Here is a 16,319-nt window from a genome sequence, read left to right on the forward strand (position 1 = left end):
ATAGGGTGCAATTACTGCCTGGGCTGGGACATCGAGGGACAGGGTTTAGTGGGGTGGAAGGGAAGGTGAGATGTTCAGTTGTCCTTTATAGGATGAAGGGGAGGGAGGCTTGCAAAGGGGATCGGTCAGCTCCACTGTTGAGGTGATGGATTGGGCCCAACATCAGCGTTTCATACTTCAGGGACAGCAGGAGGAACATCTGGAAATAGCAACAAAGCAAGTCGCTGAGGAATAAGAAAAAGCCCTACTTCACAGAGGAAGGACAACATTCTTCCAGGCCCTCTTTGTCGAACAAGATTCTTGCTGTCAGGATCTAGTCAGATTCTCAATCAAACATACACACATATGGACTAAGTGTCTATACTGCCTCGTACGTCCTCAGTGTTTCCCTACACACTATGCTCTCTCTCCTGTAACCTTTAACCTACTTTTTCCTGAACCAATGCCTGAGCAGCAGGGACGTTTTTTCGTTGGAAAACTGTAAGGGAGTGTGCGTGTGCTGCTCCAGGGCCTAGCTGACGGCTGACCGCTAGCTATTGTCATGAACCGTTTTCAATGACGAAGCAAGACGCCTGTGTAATGCTGCTTTCATACTAGAGGCCTTAACTTCAGCCTGAGAAACCCACTCAACTCTAATCGATCTTTAAAAAGTACCAGAAGTTACAACTAGAAGGGAGTTTTGTGCTACCTTGTGGTACTCTATTCCCCAGTAGCATATCCATCTTTGCCAGGGAGAATCTATTGGCTGTGAAGTGGTGGTACTCGGTACTAGTACCCCTTGTATATTGCCAAGTTATTGTTCCTCATTGTGTCTTTTAATACTTTTATCATTACGTGTTTTACTTTTATTTTCTTTCTCTATTTTCTTTCTCTCTGTGTTGTTGGAAAGGGCCCATAAAGTAAGCGTTTAACTTGTCACATGCTGACTAGACGGGGCGCGCGCGCACGTCCGCCATCGAGCGCATGTTGATTTTGTCCTTCCACACCAGACGCGATCAGGACATGTGGGTTGAAATATCAGAACAAACTCTGAACCAACTATATTCATTTGGGGACAGGTCAAAACGCATGAAACATTCATGGACATTCAGCTAGCTTGCTTGCTGCTTTTTCCTGGGATATAAACATTGGGTTGTTGTTTTACCTGAAATGCACAAGTTACTTTTTTTTCCTGCGTCTTGTAGAATTTGGACCCATTTTGAGTCACACAAAATTGTGTGTTCTCTACTCCAACAATTAATCCACAGATAAAAAGGTTGGTTAGTTTCTAGTAATCTCTCCTCCAGTCTAATTCTTCTGTGGACTTTATAAAGCAGTTGGCAACCAACTTTGACTGGAGTGTGGACCTCAGCTTATCTTTCAATCACCCACGTGGGTGTATGCTCCTAAAAACCAATGAGGAGATGGGAGAGGCGGGACTTGCAGCTCATCAAAAATAGAACCAAGTTCTATATTAACGCCTGGCTACGCAGACGCTCGTTGACAAACGGGAGCAGTTTGGATGAAATGATTGAATAAAATGTATGTGTAAATTTATTTTGCAACGCTGGCGGTGTGGTCAGCATGTTAGTCCACACCTGCTGTTTACGAAGCATGTGACTAATAAAATTTGATTTGACTTAGTATGGCTGCATAGAATGGAGGAGGTGTAAGAAGACAACTGATAGGGCCTGTCCTACCCTCTACCAACTTTTCCACCTCCCATCATGTCTTCTTTCACAGACTTTAAACTTGTGGCAACTATGACATTCCAGAGTGGGGGGTGGTGTGGGGGGGAGGGGCAGAATAACCTTTTGTTTTAATCTCTGTCAACGGAGCGTGGAGCTCGGTGCCCTCTCCCCTGTCTTTGTGTGGGGGGGTGTGGCCATGCTGGGAGGTAAATGGAAGGGCTGCAGTGTTTCCGGTATCCTTGGCGACACATCGGTGATTTGGAGTAAGAAAATAACTCTATTTAAACGGCACCAAGCCACCTCCACCCTGTTTATCTTTTTAGTGTGCCGGAATTGTGGTGGAATTGACAGCGCCGAATCAAATTTTATTTGTCACGTGCACCGATTACAACCTTACAGTGAAATGCTTACTTACAAGCCCTTATCCAACAATGCAGTTTAGTGATGCACCGATATGACATTTTTGTCCGATACCGATATCTGATATTTTCCTTGCCAAAAAAAAACGATACCGATATCCGGTATTTCAAATTTTTACGGCCTTTTAAGCATTCTAGTACAGTTAAATAGTTAACACACACACATGGACGCAGTGGTCTAAGGCATTGCATCTCAGTGCAAGAGACGTCACTGCAGTCCCTGGTTTGAATCCAGGCTGTATCACATCCGGCAGTGATTTGGAGTCCCATAGGGCGGCGCACAATTGGCCCAGCGTCGTCCGGGTTTGGCTGGAGTAGGCCGTCATTGTAAATAAGATTTTGTTCTTAACTAACTTGCCTAGTTAAATAAAGGTTATACACACACACACACACTGACCAAAAAGTTATTTTTGGGGCATTTACATGTCCCCATTACCGGTAAAACATAATCAAAACCTATTTCTTTCACTTACTTGCTGTTTCATTCTCAACCAGGATTTCTATGGAACGCCGTTTGGGTCTTTGCGTGTCAAAAAAGATACGTCAAATAACACTATTTGACGTGTCAAATAAGCTTGTTGACCAATCAGGACCTGAATATGACTGCTCGTCACATAATTCAATGAGTTCATACATTTTTTACGTAGTTATTACACAATCACTCGTATTTCATATGTCACAACGATTCATTGATACGTATGCTATGATGCTGGTAAAGTTGCTAGCTCATGGATGCAAGCAATGTTCTTCCTTAAAAACATAGCAAAACGACATCTGTTTCAGTAGCTATAGTTAGCTAGCTAACTGTATAGCTAGGTGTCATCTAAAATAACCCTAATTTATAAGACAGTTCTTATTTCATTAATGGTGGTCAGACCCATCTATGTGAAGCTAGCCACAATAAGAATTAGCCACAATAGTGGACGTTGCGGTTAGCCTTCAAAATAAAAGTATTTAATTGACAGCGACGCAAATGAATACAAATAGTATAATTATGCCATAATTGAGTAATCATGCTAAACGGGGTTGGAATGTTGTTTATATAAAATCAACGAAAGACAATAATTTGTTAATTTGACAATCTGTTGAAATCACACTGGATGTATTATACATTAGCATTGCATTGGGGGCATACTTATTTCACTGTACAGCCTTACCTCTGGTTTGTGGATCAATGACATCCGTCTACTCAGTGACACCCAGAGAACATTAGCGTCGTAGCTCTTATTGCGGGACTCTGAAACAACTGTGAATTGAGCCACATTTGACAACCTATGTGTATTTAACACTATTCCTGAGGAAAAACAATACTGCGTGGATGTTTTGAAGTCTGATAACTCTGAGGAGACAATAGCTTGGGTATTGAGTAGACTGATACCACATTTCATTGCTACACATTCCAACCTTGTTTAACATTATCTAGTTGAAATATGGCATGATTCCACCAATTGTAACCTTCTGCATCACTTTTATTTTGATGGGAAACCGCAAATTCCACTATTGTGCCTAATCCTTATTGTGGCTAGCTTCACATGTAACCCGGTCCGGTCGAGTTAGCTGGCTGCTTATAATGTTAGCTTTTGGCAACAGGGTTAAGTAGCTGCTGAGTTATTTATTTTAATGAACTGAAGTTCAATTTCAATAAGCGAACAACAAGTGGCTACCTAGCTAATACTTACTTACAATGATTTCGAAGAATAATTCAAATGACTGCAGTTTGTACTGGTCATTGTTTTCAGGCTGGTTGTATTGGTGCTAGCTACCCCAGAAGTTGTGGTCGAACAAATAATGCTTTATTACCTACACGGTATTGTAAACACATCATTCGTGGCCGGTGTTTGCTTGTTTGCAGACTTTTTTGTACAGCTTTGACAGTGCTACTGATAGTAGTGGTGGCGCCTGGTTTGAACGTGCAAATTCAGAACACACAACATTCTATAATAGAACTGTTATTTGACGTGTCAAATTAAAAGCTTATTTAACGCGTCAAATAGTGTTATTGTCAAATAGTGTTCATTGATGTATGTGTTTTTTGACACGCAGCGACCCAAACGACGGGTACCTAGAGACCCAAATAGGTACCTATTTACCTGATTTGTTTGATATTAATAGTTAGCAATTAATACTTAACCAATAGTAGGACATTTCTGTAATGTTTAATTCTGTGTTTCTGTAAAGGGATGGTTTCCACTCTATCTTTGTGGATGTAGTTAGTCTGCTATGACTTGATGATAAAAACCTAAATGCTGGCATTCCATAGACCAGATTTGGTGTGTGTGACTGAGATAGAGAGAGCCTGGAAGAGTTTAGAACAATGCCTCATTGTCTAGTCTTCCTAGCTTCTGGGAAACTAAGCCGGGTTGGAAGTAAAACAATATCCCGTGCAAATAAGCAGGAGATAGACCAAGGTGGCTTATGGGACGGTTGGAACCAGGCAGACTAAGCATTTTTAGGTCCTAAATAACATCTGTTTTTTCATTAAGCACTCGGCAAAACACTTTCTAGTGTGGGGTCGACGGTTTCATTATTGCAATAATTAATCAATATTAAATTACAATGACTGTTTGAAGAAATGAAAAAGTCTCTGTCAGTACTGAATTTCCACAACATTTTTGGCGACATGGAGAAAATCTGCAACTTCACCTGTTGACCTCTCCTGAAGATCTGGGTAAACTGTGCACAGGGGATCAGAAATTGGGATCTCAGGGTAAACCATGCTTATTATTGAGCAGCTGGACCCGCCTACGATCTGAGAGGTAGCGGGCACAGGTGTATACCAGATCTCAGACAGAGTACTGAGAGAGGTCAGCTTGGACAATCTATCAATAAGTGATGAGGGCCACAGCTGAGGTAACTAGCAGGACTGAGTTGTGTTCTTAAGTGATTAAATAGCCAGATGTGGGCAACCAAAAGTCCAGATCTGTGGTACTGAGTTGATCACAGTAGGACTGGTGAGGTTATTGTGGAGTGAAGGACTAGAGCGTAGGTAATCTTGCGAGAGAACTCGGCTTGAAGAAGCTCATTGAACGAGGGACTAGAGTGCAGGTGACGCCTTGTGAGGGCATCTGGCTTAGTGAAGTTCAAATTATAACGTGTAATGTTTGATAAATGAGGTAATCAGGTATGCCCAGGGTTACTATTGATGAAGCCAGAGCCTGATGTGGTATACTACTCAATATCATCGGAAGAATCCCGTAACATATTCCAGTCTGTGCTAGCAAAACAGTCCTGTAGCTTAGCATCTGCGTCATCGGACCACTTCTTTATTGACCGAGTCACAGGTGCTTCCTGCTTTAGTTTTTGCTTGTAAGCAGGAATCAGGAGGATAGAATTGTGGTCAGATTTGCCAAATGGTGGGAGAGCTTTGTACACGTCTCTGTGTGTGGAGTAAAGGTGGTCTAGAGTTTTTTTTTTCCTCTGGTTGCACATTTAACATGCTGGTAGAAATTAGGTAGAACAGATTTGTTTCCCTGGATTAAAGTCCCCTGCCACTAGGAGCCCGCCTCTGGATGAGCATTTTCCTGTTTGCTTTTGACCGTATACAGCTCATTGAGTGCGGACTTAGTGTCAGCATCAGTTTGTGGTGGTAAATAGACAGCTATGAAAAATATAGATAACTCTTGGTAAATAGTGTGGTCTACAGCTTATCATGAGATACTTTACCTCAGGCGAGCAAAACCTCGAGACTTCCTTACTATTAGATTTCGTGCACCAGCTGTTGTTTACAAATATACTCAGACAGCCACCCCTTGTCTTAACGGAGGCGGTCGCAATTGTAAATGAGAACGTGTTCTCAATTTGCCTACCTGGTTAAATAAAGGTTAAATAAAAAAAATTAACGGAGGCGGCTGTTTTTTATCTTGCCGATGCAACGTAAAGCCTGCCAGCTGTGTATTATTCATGTCGTTGTTCAACCATGACTCTGTGAAACATAAGATATTAGTTTTTAATGTCCCGTTGGTAGGATATATGTGATCATAGTTTGTCTGTTTTGTTATCCAATGATTGTACGTTGGCTAATAGGACTGATGGTAAAGGAAGATTACCCACTCGCCGCCGGATCCTTACAAGGCACCCCGACCTACGTCCCAGAAATCTCTGTCTCTTTCTCCTGCGAATGACAGGGATGAGGGCCTTGTCGGGTGTCTGAAATTCTTTGCGTCTGACTCGTTAAAGATCAAATCTTCTTCCAGTACGAGGTGAGTAATCGACATCCTGATATCTAGAAGCTCTTTTCAGTCATAAGAGACGGTGGCTGAAACATTATGTACCAAATAAGTTTCAAATAACGCGAAAAAACACACAATAGCACAATTGGTTAGGAGACCGTAAAACGGCAGCCATCTCCTCCGGCGCCATTGTTAACTTCTCTAGGGTATGTGGGACGGTAGCGTCCCACCTCGTCAACAGCCAGTGAAACTGCAGGGCGCCAAATTCAAAACAACAGAAATCCCATAATTAAAATTCCTCAAACATACAAGTATTTTACACCATTTTAAAGCTACACGTGTTGTAAATGCAGCCAAAGTGTCCAATTTCAAAAAGGTTTTACGGCGAAAGCACACCAAACGATTATGTTAGGTATGAGCCAAGTCACAGAAAAAGACAGCCATTTTTCCAGCCAAAGAGAGCAGTAACAAAAAGCAGAAATGGAGATAAAATGAATCACTAACCTTTGATGATCTTCATCAGATGACACTCATAGGACTTCATGTTACACATGTTTTGTTCGGTAAAGTTCATATTTATATCCAAAAATCTGAGTTTAGGCGGGACGCTACTGTCTCACTTGGCAAAAAGCTTGAGAAAATGCAGAGCGCCAAAATCAAATTAATTACTATGTAAATTACTATAAAATCAAACTTTCATTAAATCACACATGAAAGATACCAAATTAAAGCTACACTGGTTGTGAATCCAGCCAACATGTCAGAATTCAAATAGGCTTTTCGGCGAAAGCATACGATGCTATTATCTGAAGATAGCACCATTGTAAACAAAGAGAGAAGGGCATATTTCAACCCTGCAGGCGCGACACAAAACGCAGAAATAAAAATATAATTCATGCCTTACCTTTGACGAGCTTCTGTTGTTGGCACTCCAATATGTCCCATAAACATCACAAATTGTCCTTTTGTTCTATTAATTCCGTCGATATATATCCAAAATGTCCATTTATTTGGCGCGTTTGATCCAGAAAAACACACGTTCCAACTTGCTCTAACGTGACGACAAAATATCTCAAAGGTTACCTGTAAACTTTGCCAAAAAATGTCAAACTACTTTTGTAATACAACTTTAGGTATTTTTAACGTTAATAATCGATCAAATTGAAGACGGGATGATCTGTGTTCAATACAGGATTAAAACCAACTATAGCAAGCTTTCTGGTTACGCACTTCTATCTAAAAGGAAACTTAATGTGACTCTCGTTCAAGATGGCCGTACTTCTTCATTACACAAAGGAATAACCTCAACCAATTTCTCTAGACTGTTGACATCCAGTGGAAGCGGTAGAAACTGCAAGCATGTCCCTTAGAAATCTGGTTTCCCAATGAAACCTCATTGAAAAGAGAGTGACCAAAAAAAACTAAAAATCTGAATGGTTTGTCCTCGGGGTTTCTCCTGCTAAATAAGTTCTGTTATACACACAGACATGATTCAAACAGTTTTAGAAACTTCAGAGTGTTTTCTATCCAAATCTACTAATAATATGCATATCTTCTGGGGATGAGTAGCTGGCAGTTTAATTTGGGCATGCTTTTCATCCAAAATCCCGAATGCTGCCCCCTACCCTAGAGAAGTTAAGTGTGTGTGTGTGCGTGTATGTGTCCTGGTGCCCGAATTCAGGAGCGTTTGGTGACTCCCGAAGAGATAGCATGGGAACTTTACATTTCAAAGCTTGGCAGAAGGCACACCGAGAAACTGCAGCGGAAAGGACGTTTTGTGTGTACAAGGAAGAAGGGGGAGAGAGAGGAGTTGATACAAAGAGAAAAGAGTGAAAGGGGTGTGTATGCTTGCACACATGTAACAGTGAGAGAGGTTAAGCATTTTCCGTAGAGAATCTGGAATGCTCATTTTGTTCAGATTAAGAAAGTGGTGTTGAAGCAAGTGAGGGGGTTCGTGGGAGAGGGGTGCTGTGTTATTTGGGGGGGGGGGGGGTGGACATTCCTCAGGATAAAGTAGGTTATTGTTCCCTGTCTCTACTGAAGAGAGCATTCTGAAGGAACTGACGAACTGAAAGCATTGGCGTGAGAGAGAGGTGTGGAGGGGGGTACAGGTCCCTATATGGAAGGGGAGGGAGAGGAGGGGTGGGCAGTAATCATATTGAAAGAGGAGCAGGGAGAAAGGAAAACGAATGGAATGAGACAACAGAAAATTCCATTGGTGGTCAGCGGCTTGATGGTGCTTCAGCGGCTTGATGTGGAGAGACATTGAATAGCAGTGTTCTCTCGCTCTCTCTCTCCGTCTCTCCCTCTCTCGCCCTCTTACGCTCCGTCTCTGTCTCGCTTCTTCTCCCTCTTGGTCTCCCTCTGCCATTCTCTCACTCTGCGTCTTCCTCTGCCACTCTCGCTCTGCGTCTTCCTCTGCCACTCTCGCTCTGCGTCTTCCTCTGCCACTCTCGCTCTGCATCTTCCTATGCATCTCTTTCTGCCACTCTCTCACTCAATTCAATTTCAATTGAAATGCTTTATTGGCATGTGAAACGTATGTTAACATTGCCAAAGCAAGTGAGTAGATCATTTTTATTGTTTATTTCACTTTTGTTTATTAACAGTAAACATTACACTCACAAAAGTTCCTGAAGAATAAAGACTTTTCAAAGACTTTTCATATTATGTGCGAATAGTTAAAGTACAAAAGGGAAAATAAATAAACAGAAATATGCAATGGTGTTTGCAATGATGTTTGATATTCACTGGTTTCCCTTTTCTTTTGGCAACAGGTCACAAATCTTGCTGCTGTGGTGGCACACTGTGGTTTTTCAACCAATATATATGGGAGTTTATCAAAATTGGGTTTGTTTTCAAATTCTTTGGATCTGTGTAATCTGAGGGAAATATGTGTCTCTAATATGGTCATACATTTGGCAGGAGGTTAAGAAGTGCAGCTCAGTTTCCACCTCATTTTGTGGGCATTGTGCACATAGCCAGTCTTCTCTTGAGAGCCAGGTCTACCTACGGCGGCCTTTCTCAATAGCAATGCTATGCTCACTGAGTCTGTAGAGTCAAAGCTTTCCTTAAGTTTGGGTCAGGTATTCTGCCACTGTGTACTCTCTGTTTACGGCCAAATAGCATTCTAGTTTGCTCCGTTTTTTTGTTAATTCTTTCCAATGTGTCAAGTCGTTATCTTTTTGTTTTCTCATGATTTGGTTGGGTTTAATTGTGTTGCTGTCCTGGGGCTCTGTGGGGTCTATTTGTGAACAAAGCCCCAGGACCAGCTTGCTAAGGGGAGTTTTTTCCAGGTTCATCTCTCTGTAGGTGATGGCTTTGTTATTGAAGGTTTGTGAACGGAGCCCCAGGACCAGCTTGCTTAGGGGACTCTTCTCCAGGTTCATCTCTCTGTAGGTGATGGCTTTGTTATGTAAGGTTTGTAAACAGAGCCCCAGGATCAGCTTGCTTAGGGGACTCTTCTCCAGGTTCATCTCTCTGTAAGTGATGGCTTTGTCTAATGACAGTCACAGACACGCTGCCAAAAACATTATTGAGGAGACTTTCAATCTGGTTGTGGAAATGTACACTACAATGTTAGTTTGTGTATTTGTATTTATTATGGATCCCCATTTAGCTGCTGCCAAAGCAGCAGCTACTCTTCCTGGGGTCCAGCAAAATGAAGGCAATGTGTGAGAATCAGATGAGAGGGAAACATTCAAAGAACCTCTGGATAACATACAGAATATTTTTTTATTTGATCTATAATGTTTATGCAGTGTAAGGAGCTGGGATTTATGTATGCTTCACATGCCTTCAGATAGTATTCATACACCTTGACATCCTCCACATGTTTTTGTTACAGCTTGTATTCAAAATAGTTTAGATATATATTTTTTGCTCTCACCCATCTACACACAATACCCCATAATGACAAGGCGAAAACATGTTTTTAGAAATGTTTGCACATTTAAAAAAAATAATAATAATGAAATACAGAAATATCACATTTACATGAGTGCATTTACATTTTAGAATCACCTTTGGCAAAAATTACAGCTGTGAGTCAGTCGTCTTGGGTTTGTCTGTATCAGCTTTGCACATCTGGATTTAGGGATTTTCTCCCATTCTTCATTGCAGATTTTCTCAAGCTCTGTTTAAGTTAGATTGGGAATGGTGTTGAACAGCAATCTTCGAGTCTTTCCACAGATTTCCAATGGGATTCAAGTCTGGGCTTTGGCTGGGCCACTCAAGGACTTTCACATTCTTTTTCTGAAGCCATTCCAGCGTTGCTTTGGCTGTGTGCTTGGAGTCATTGTCCTGTTAGAATGTAAATCTTCGCCCCCAGTCTCTGGCGTTGAAAATAATCCCCATAGCATGATGCTGCTACCACTATGCTTCACGGTAGAGATGGTGTTAGATGAGAAATGAGCTGTGCCTGGTTTTCTCCAGACAATTCAGGCCAAATAGTAACATTTTTTCTCTCAACAGACCACAGAATTGTTTGCATTAAGTTCTGAGTCTTTCACGTGGCTTTTTGTAAACTCCAGGCGTGCTGTCATGTGGCTTTTTCTCAGGAGTGGTTTGCATCTGGCCACTCTCCCATAAAGCCCTGATTGGTGAAGTGCTGTAGAGACTTGTCCAGCTGGCAGCCATTCTTCCATCTCAGCCAAGGAACTCTGTAGTTCTGTTTTCGGTCACCTCCCTGACCCAGGTCCTTCTTGCCAGGTTGCTCAAAGTCTGGGTAGTTCCATATTTTTTTCAATTTCCCAATGATGGAAACCACTGTGCTCTTGGAAACGTTCAACACTCTAGAAATTGTTTTATGCCCTTCCAGATATATGCCTCATCACAATTCTATCTGTGAGATCTATTGACAGTCCCTTGGACTTCATGGTATAGCGTCGGCTCTGACATGCACTGTCAACTGTGACACCTAAATCATGTCCAAACAATTGAATTGGCAACAGGTGAAGTTTTATTGACATAAATTTGCTAAAATGTACACTACTGTTCAAAAGTTTGGGGTCACTTAGAAATGTCCTTGTTTTTGAAAGAAAATCAATTTTTTTGGCCATTTTAAAATAAAAATTTCTCAGAACGAATAGACTCATGAATTTCAGAAGAAAGGTCTTCTTAAATAGACAAAAAAAGTGCTTTTCTTTCAAATACAAGGACATTTCTAAAGTGGCCCCAAACTTTTGAACGGTAGTGTATATTAACATGTTTTCACTTCATCTTCGTTTTGGGGTATTGTGTGTACATGGATGAGATTTTGTATTTATTGAATCCATTTATAATTCAGGCTTTAATACAACTAAATGTGGATAGGTCAAGGGGTATGAATACTTTCTGAAGGCACTGTATTTTTTAAGAGGAACAGATTTTATTAGAGTACGTACGTAGTTTGAACATCTTTACCCCAGACAGAATAAATATGGTATTGACATCTTCCTCTTTATATTAATATTCTATTAGATCACAAATATAGCCTACCGTTACCACACTCTGATGTTGACATTTAAGTTTTAGCTGTGTGCTATCGTCGTACTTACACTCAATTCTTCTCTTTCCCGTCTGCAGAATTCTTCCGCGAGTTGCTGGACAACGCGGAGCACTCGCTCAACGACATGTTCGTGCGCACGTACGGCCTGATGTATGTGCATAATGCGGAGCTATTCAAGCACTTTTTCCAGGAGCTGAAGCGCTACTACGTGTCGGGCAGCGGGGCAGTCAACCTGGACTCCATGCTGTCTGACTTCTGGGAAGACCTCCTGGAGAGGATGTTCCGATTGGTCAACGTCCAGTACGAGTTCAGTGACGCCTACATGGAGTGTGTCAGCCGCCACACGGAGCAACTGAAGCCGTTTGGTGACGTGCCGCGCAAGCTCCGCCTCCAGCTGACACGGGCCTTTGTCGCGGCGCGCACCTTCACACGTGGCCTGGCGCTCATGCCCGAGGTGGTCAACAAAGTCTCCACGGTAAGTGGAAGAGTAGAGTTGCAAAACGAATGGTAATATACCAAAGTTATGGAAATGCTTCGTAATTAACATGTCATCTATGGCAATCTATGTTAACTTTGGAAATGTTTTTAAAAAGTATTCGTATATAATATTCATTTTTTATTCATCCATGAGTTTTTAGTGGATAGACCATATGGTTCAAGAAAAAGCCTAATTAAAGAATAAAGCATCTAATCAACAATGGCATTATTTTCACTTAACTCTCCAACTCTTCCAACTATTTACTCTTTTCACAACTTTCCCCAGCTTGGCGGCAAAACATTGACAACAAAGACATACAGTTCATTCGGAAAGTATTCAGACCCCTTGACTTTTTCCACATTTTGTTACGTTACAGCCTTATTCTAAAATTGACTAAATAGTTTTCCCCCCCCTCATCAATCTACACACACTACCCCATAATGACAAAGCAAAAACAGGTTTTTAGACATGTTTGCAAAAAAAAAAGGTGAAATATCACATTTACAAGTATTCAGACCCTTTACTCAGTATTTTGTTGAAGCACCTTCGGCAGTGATTACAGCCTCGAGTCTTCTTGGGTATCACGCTACATGCTTGGCACAACTGTATTTGGCGAGTTTTTCCCATTCTTCTACAGATCCTCTCAAGCTCTGTCAAGTTGGATGGGGAGCGTTGCTGCACAGCTATTTTCAGGTCTCTCCAGAGATGTTAGATCGGGTTCAAGTCCGGTGTCTGGTTGGGGCATTCAAGGACATTGAGTCTTGTCCCGAAGCCACTCCTGCTTTGTCTTGGCTGTGTGCTTAGGGTCGTTGTCCCGTTGGAAGGTGAACCTTCGCCCCCAGTTTGAGGTCCTGAGCACTGTGGAGCAGGTTTTTATCAAGGATCTATCTGTACTTTGCTCCGTTCATCTTTCCCTCGATCCTGACTAGTCTCCCAGTCCCTGCCACTGAAAAACATCCACACAGCATGATGCTGCCACCACCATGCTTCATCGTAGGGATAGTGCCAGGTTTCCTCCAGACGAGATGCATGGCATTCAGGCCAAAGAGTTCAATTTTGGTTTCATCAGACCAGAGAATCTTGTTTCTCATGGTCAGAATCCTAGGGCACTTTTGGCAAACTCCAAGTGGGCTATCATATGCCTTTTACTGAGGAGTGGCTTCCGTCTAACCATTCTACAATAAAGGCCTGATTGGTGGAGTGCTGCAGAGATCGTTGTCCTTCTGGAAGGTTCTCTCATCTCCACAGAAACTCTGGAGCTCTGTCAGAGTGACCATCGGGTTCTTGGTCACCTTCCTGACCAAGGCCCTTTTCCCCCGAATGCTCAGTTTGGCCAAGCGGCCAGCTCTAGGAAGATGCTTGGTGGTTTCAAACTTCTTCCATTTATGAATAATGGAGGCCACTGTGTTCTTGGGGACCTTCAATGCTGCAGACATGTTTTGGTACCCTTCCCCAAATCTGTGCCTCGGCACAATCCTGTCTCTGAGCTCTACGGACAATTCCTTCAACCTTTTGCTCTGACGTACACTGTCAACTGTGGGACCTTTTATAGACAGGTGTGTGCCTTTCCAAATGTTTTCGAATCAATTGAATTTACCACAGGTGGACTGCAATCAAGTGGTAGAAATATCTCAAGGATGAATAATGTAAACAGGATGCATATGAGCTTAATTGCGAGTCTCATAGCAAAGGGTCTGAATACTTATGTAAATATGATATTTCTGTCTTATTTTTTATAAATTCTGAAAACCTGTTCTCACTTTGTCATTATTGCGGTATTGTGTGTAGATTGAGTAAAAAAAAAAGATTAATCTAATCCATTTTAGAATAAGGTTGTAACGTGGATAAAGTCAAGGGGTCTGAATACTTTCTGAATTGACTGTATTGACATGGTATCTATTTTTATTTCATATAAATTATATTTCATGCTGAAACCATGGTATTGGGATGAAATGGAAGTTCACTAACTTTATGGGTTATATTTAGGATAATGTTCTATAGTTTTGTCATTTTTATTTTGTATATTAAAATGATCTTATTTTATATATTTTACATGTGTTAAGGCCACACGGAGGGCCAGAGATAATTAGACTCCTGTGGTAATCTGAAGTACCCAAAACGGCTACTAGATGTCAAGTGATACAATTCCCTAACATTCTTGACAGTTACAAAAATTCTGGTAGTTTACTGGTCAACTTTGAAAGTTACCAATTATTTACCCTCCCTTTGCAACCCTAAGAAATATAGAGATGTTGATGCTATATAGAGATAGATTGACATATAGAACATTATATTAGTTGAATTGTAGATTTGGTGGCCAATTGTTTGTGGATTTTGTTATGTTCTTGGGGTTATTGTCTTGCTGGAAGATCCACTTTGCTGCCAAGTTTCAGCCTCCTGGCAGACAGAGGCAACCAAGTTGACCTAAACAAGGGCCCCAGGACCAGTGGAAGCAAAATAGCCCCATAGCATCAATGATCCACCACCATATTTTATAGTAGGTAGGGGGTTATTCTCCGCTCATGCATTCTCATCTAGAAGCAAAACCCACCACTGGTGTGTGTGGCCAAAGAACTCTATTTTCATGTGATCCGCCTGGAGTCTGCTAAACGGCATTGGAACTTGGATTTGAACTGTTGCTTTGGTCAGATGACATGAAAATAGAGCTCTTTGGCCACGCACACCAGTGGTGGGTTTGGTTTTGAAATGAGAATACATAAGCAGAAAATAACTGCATACCTACTGTAAAATATGGTTGGTAAACTTTTGATGTTATGGGACTATTTTTGCTTCCACTAATCCTGGGGCACTTGTAAGGTCAACGTCATCATTAACTTTACTCAGTACCAGGACATTTTAGTCAGAAATCTGGTTGCCTCTGTCAAGAAACTGAAACTTGTCCGCAAATAGATATTCAAGCAAGACAATATCCCCAAGCACACATCAAAATCCACAAAGAAAAATTCATTGCCCACAAAATCAACATTTTGCAATGGCCATCTGTCTCGCACTTAAAACCCATTGAAAACCTGTGGTTTGAGTTGAAGAGGGCAGTCCATATGCGCAGACAAAGGATATTTTGTCTGTTTTGTCACCAACGCCCCATATACTACCCACCACTGCGACCTGTATGCTCTCGTTGGCTGGCCCTCGCTTCATATTCGTCGCCAAACCCACTGGCTCCAGGTCATCTATAAGTCTTTGCTAGGTAAAGCCCCGCCTTATCTCAGCTCACTGGTCACCATAGCAGCACCCACCCATAGCACGTGCTCCAGCAGGTATATTTCACTGGTCACCCCCAAAGCCAATTCCTCTTTTGGCTGCCTTTTCTTCCAGTTCTCTGCTGCCAATGACTGGAACGAATTGCAAAAATCATTGACGCTGGAGACTCATATCTCCCTCACTAACTTTAAGCATCAGCTGTCAGAGCAGCTCACAGATCATTACACCTGTACATAGCCCATCCCTATATTGTTATTGATTTTTTTTGCTCCTTTGCACCCCAGTATCTCTACTTGCACATTCATCTTCTGCACATCTATCACTCCAGTGTTTAATTGCTAAATTGTAATTACTTCGCCACTATGACCTATTTATTGCCTTACCTCCCTAATCACACACTGTATATGGATTTTTTCTATTGACTGTACAGTCGTGGCCAAAAGTTTTGAGAATGACACATTAATTTTCACAAAGTCTGCTGCCTCAGTTTGTATGATGGCAATTTGCATATACTCCAGAATGTAATGAAGAGTGATCAGATGAATTGCAATTATTTGCAAAGTCCCTCTTTGCCATGCAAATTAACTGAATCCCCAAAAACATTTCCACTGCATTTCAGCCCTGCCACAAAAGGATCAGCTGACATCATGTCAGTTAACACAGGTGTGAGTGTTGACGAGGAAAAGGCTGGAGAGCACTCTGTCATGCTGATTGAGTTTGAATAACAGACTGGTGCTTGGAATCATTGTTTTTCCTCTGTCAACCATGGTTACCTGCAAGGAAACACGTGCCGTCATCATTGCTTTGCACAAAAATGGCTTCACAGGCAAGGATATTGCTGCGAGTAAGATTGCACCTGAATCAACCATTTAT

General features: G+C 41.7%; 1 protein-coding gene across 2 annotated transcripts in view; it reads left to right on the top strand.

The window, feature by feature from the left end:
* Nucleotides 1-16,319, top strand: part of LOC139547052 (glypican-4-like) — an 88,970-nt gene that overhangs the window by 61,412 nt on the left and 11,239 nt on the right. For both annotated transcript variants that reach the window (XM_071356106.1, XM_071356108.1), the window contains exon 3: nucleotides 11,824-12,221. In XM_071356106.1, the coding sequence (XP_071212207.1) occupies nucleotides 11,824-12,221 (398 nt within the window). The remainder of the gene's footprint in view (nucleotides 1-11,823; nucleotides 12,222-16,319) is intronic.

The sequence above is a fragment of the Salvelinus alpinus genome, chromosome 20 (genome assembly GCF_045679555.1).
Source record: "Salvelinus alpinus chromosome 20, SLU_Salpinus.1, whole genome shotgun sequence".
Taxonomy (NCBI): domain Eukaryota; kingdom Metazoa; phylum Chordata; class Actinopteri; order Salmoniformes; family Salmonidae; genus Salvelinus; species Salvelinus alpinus.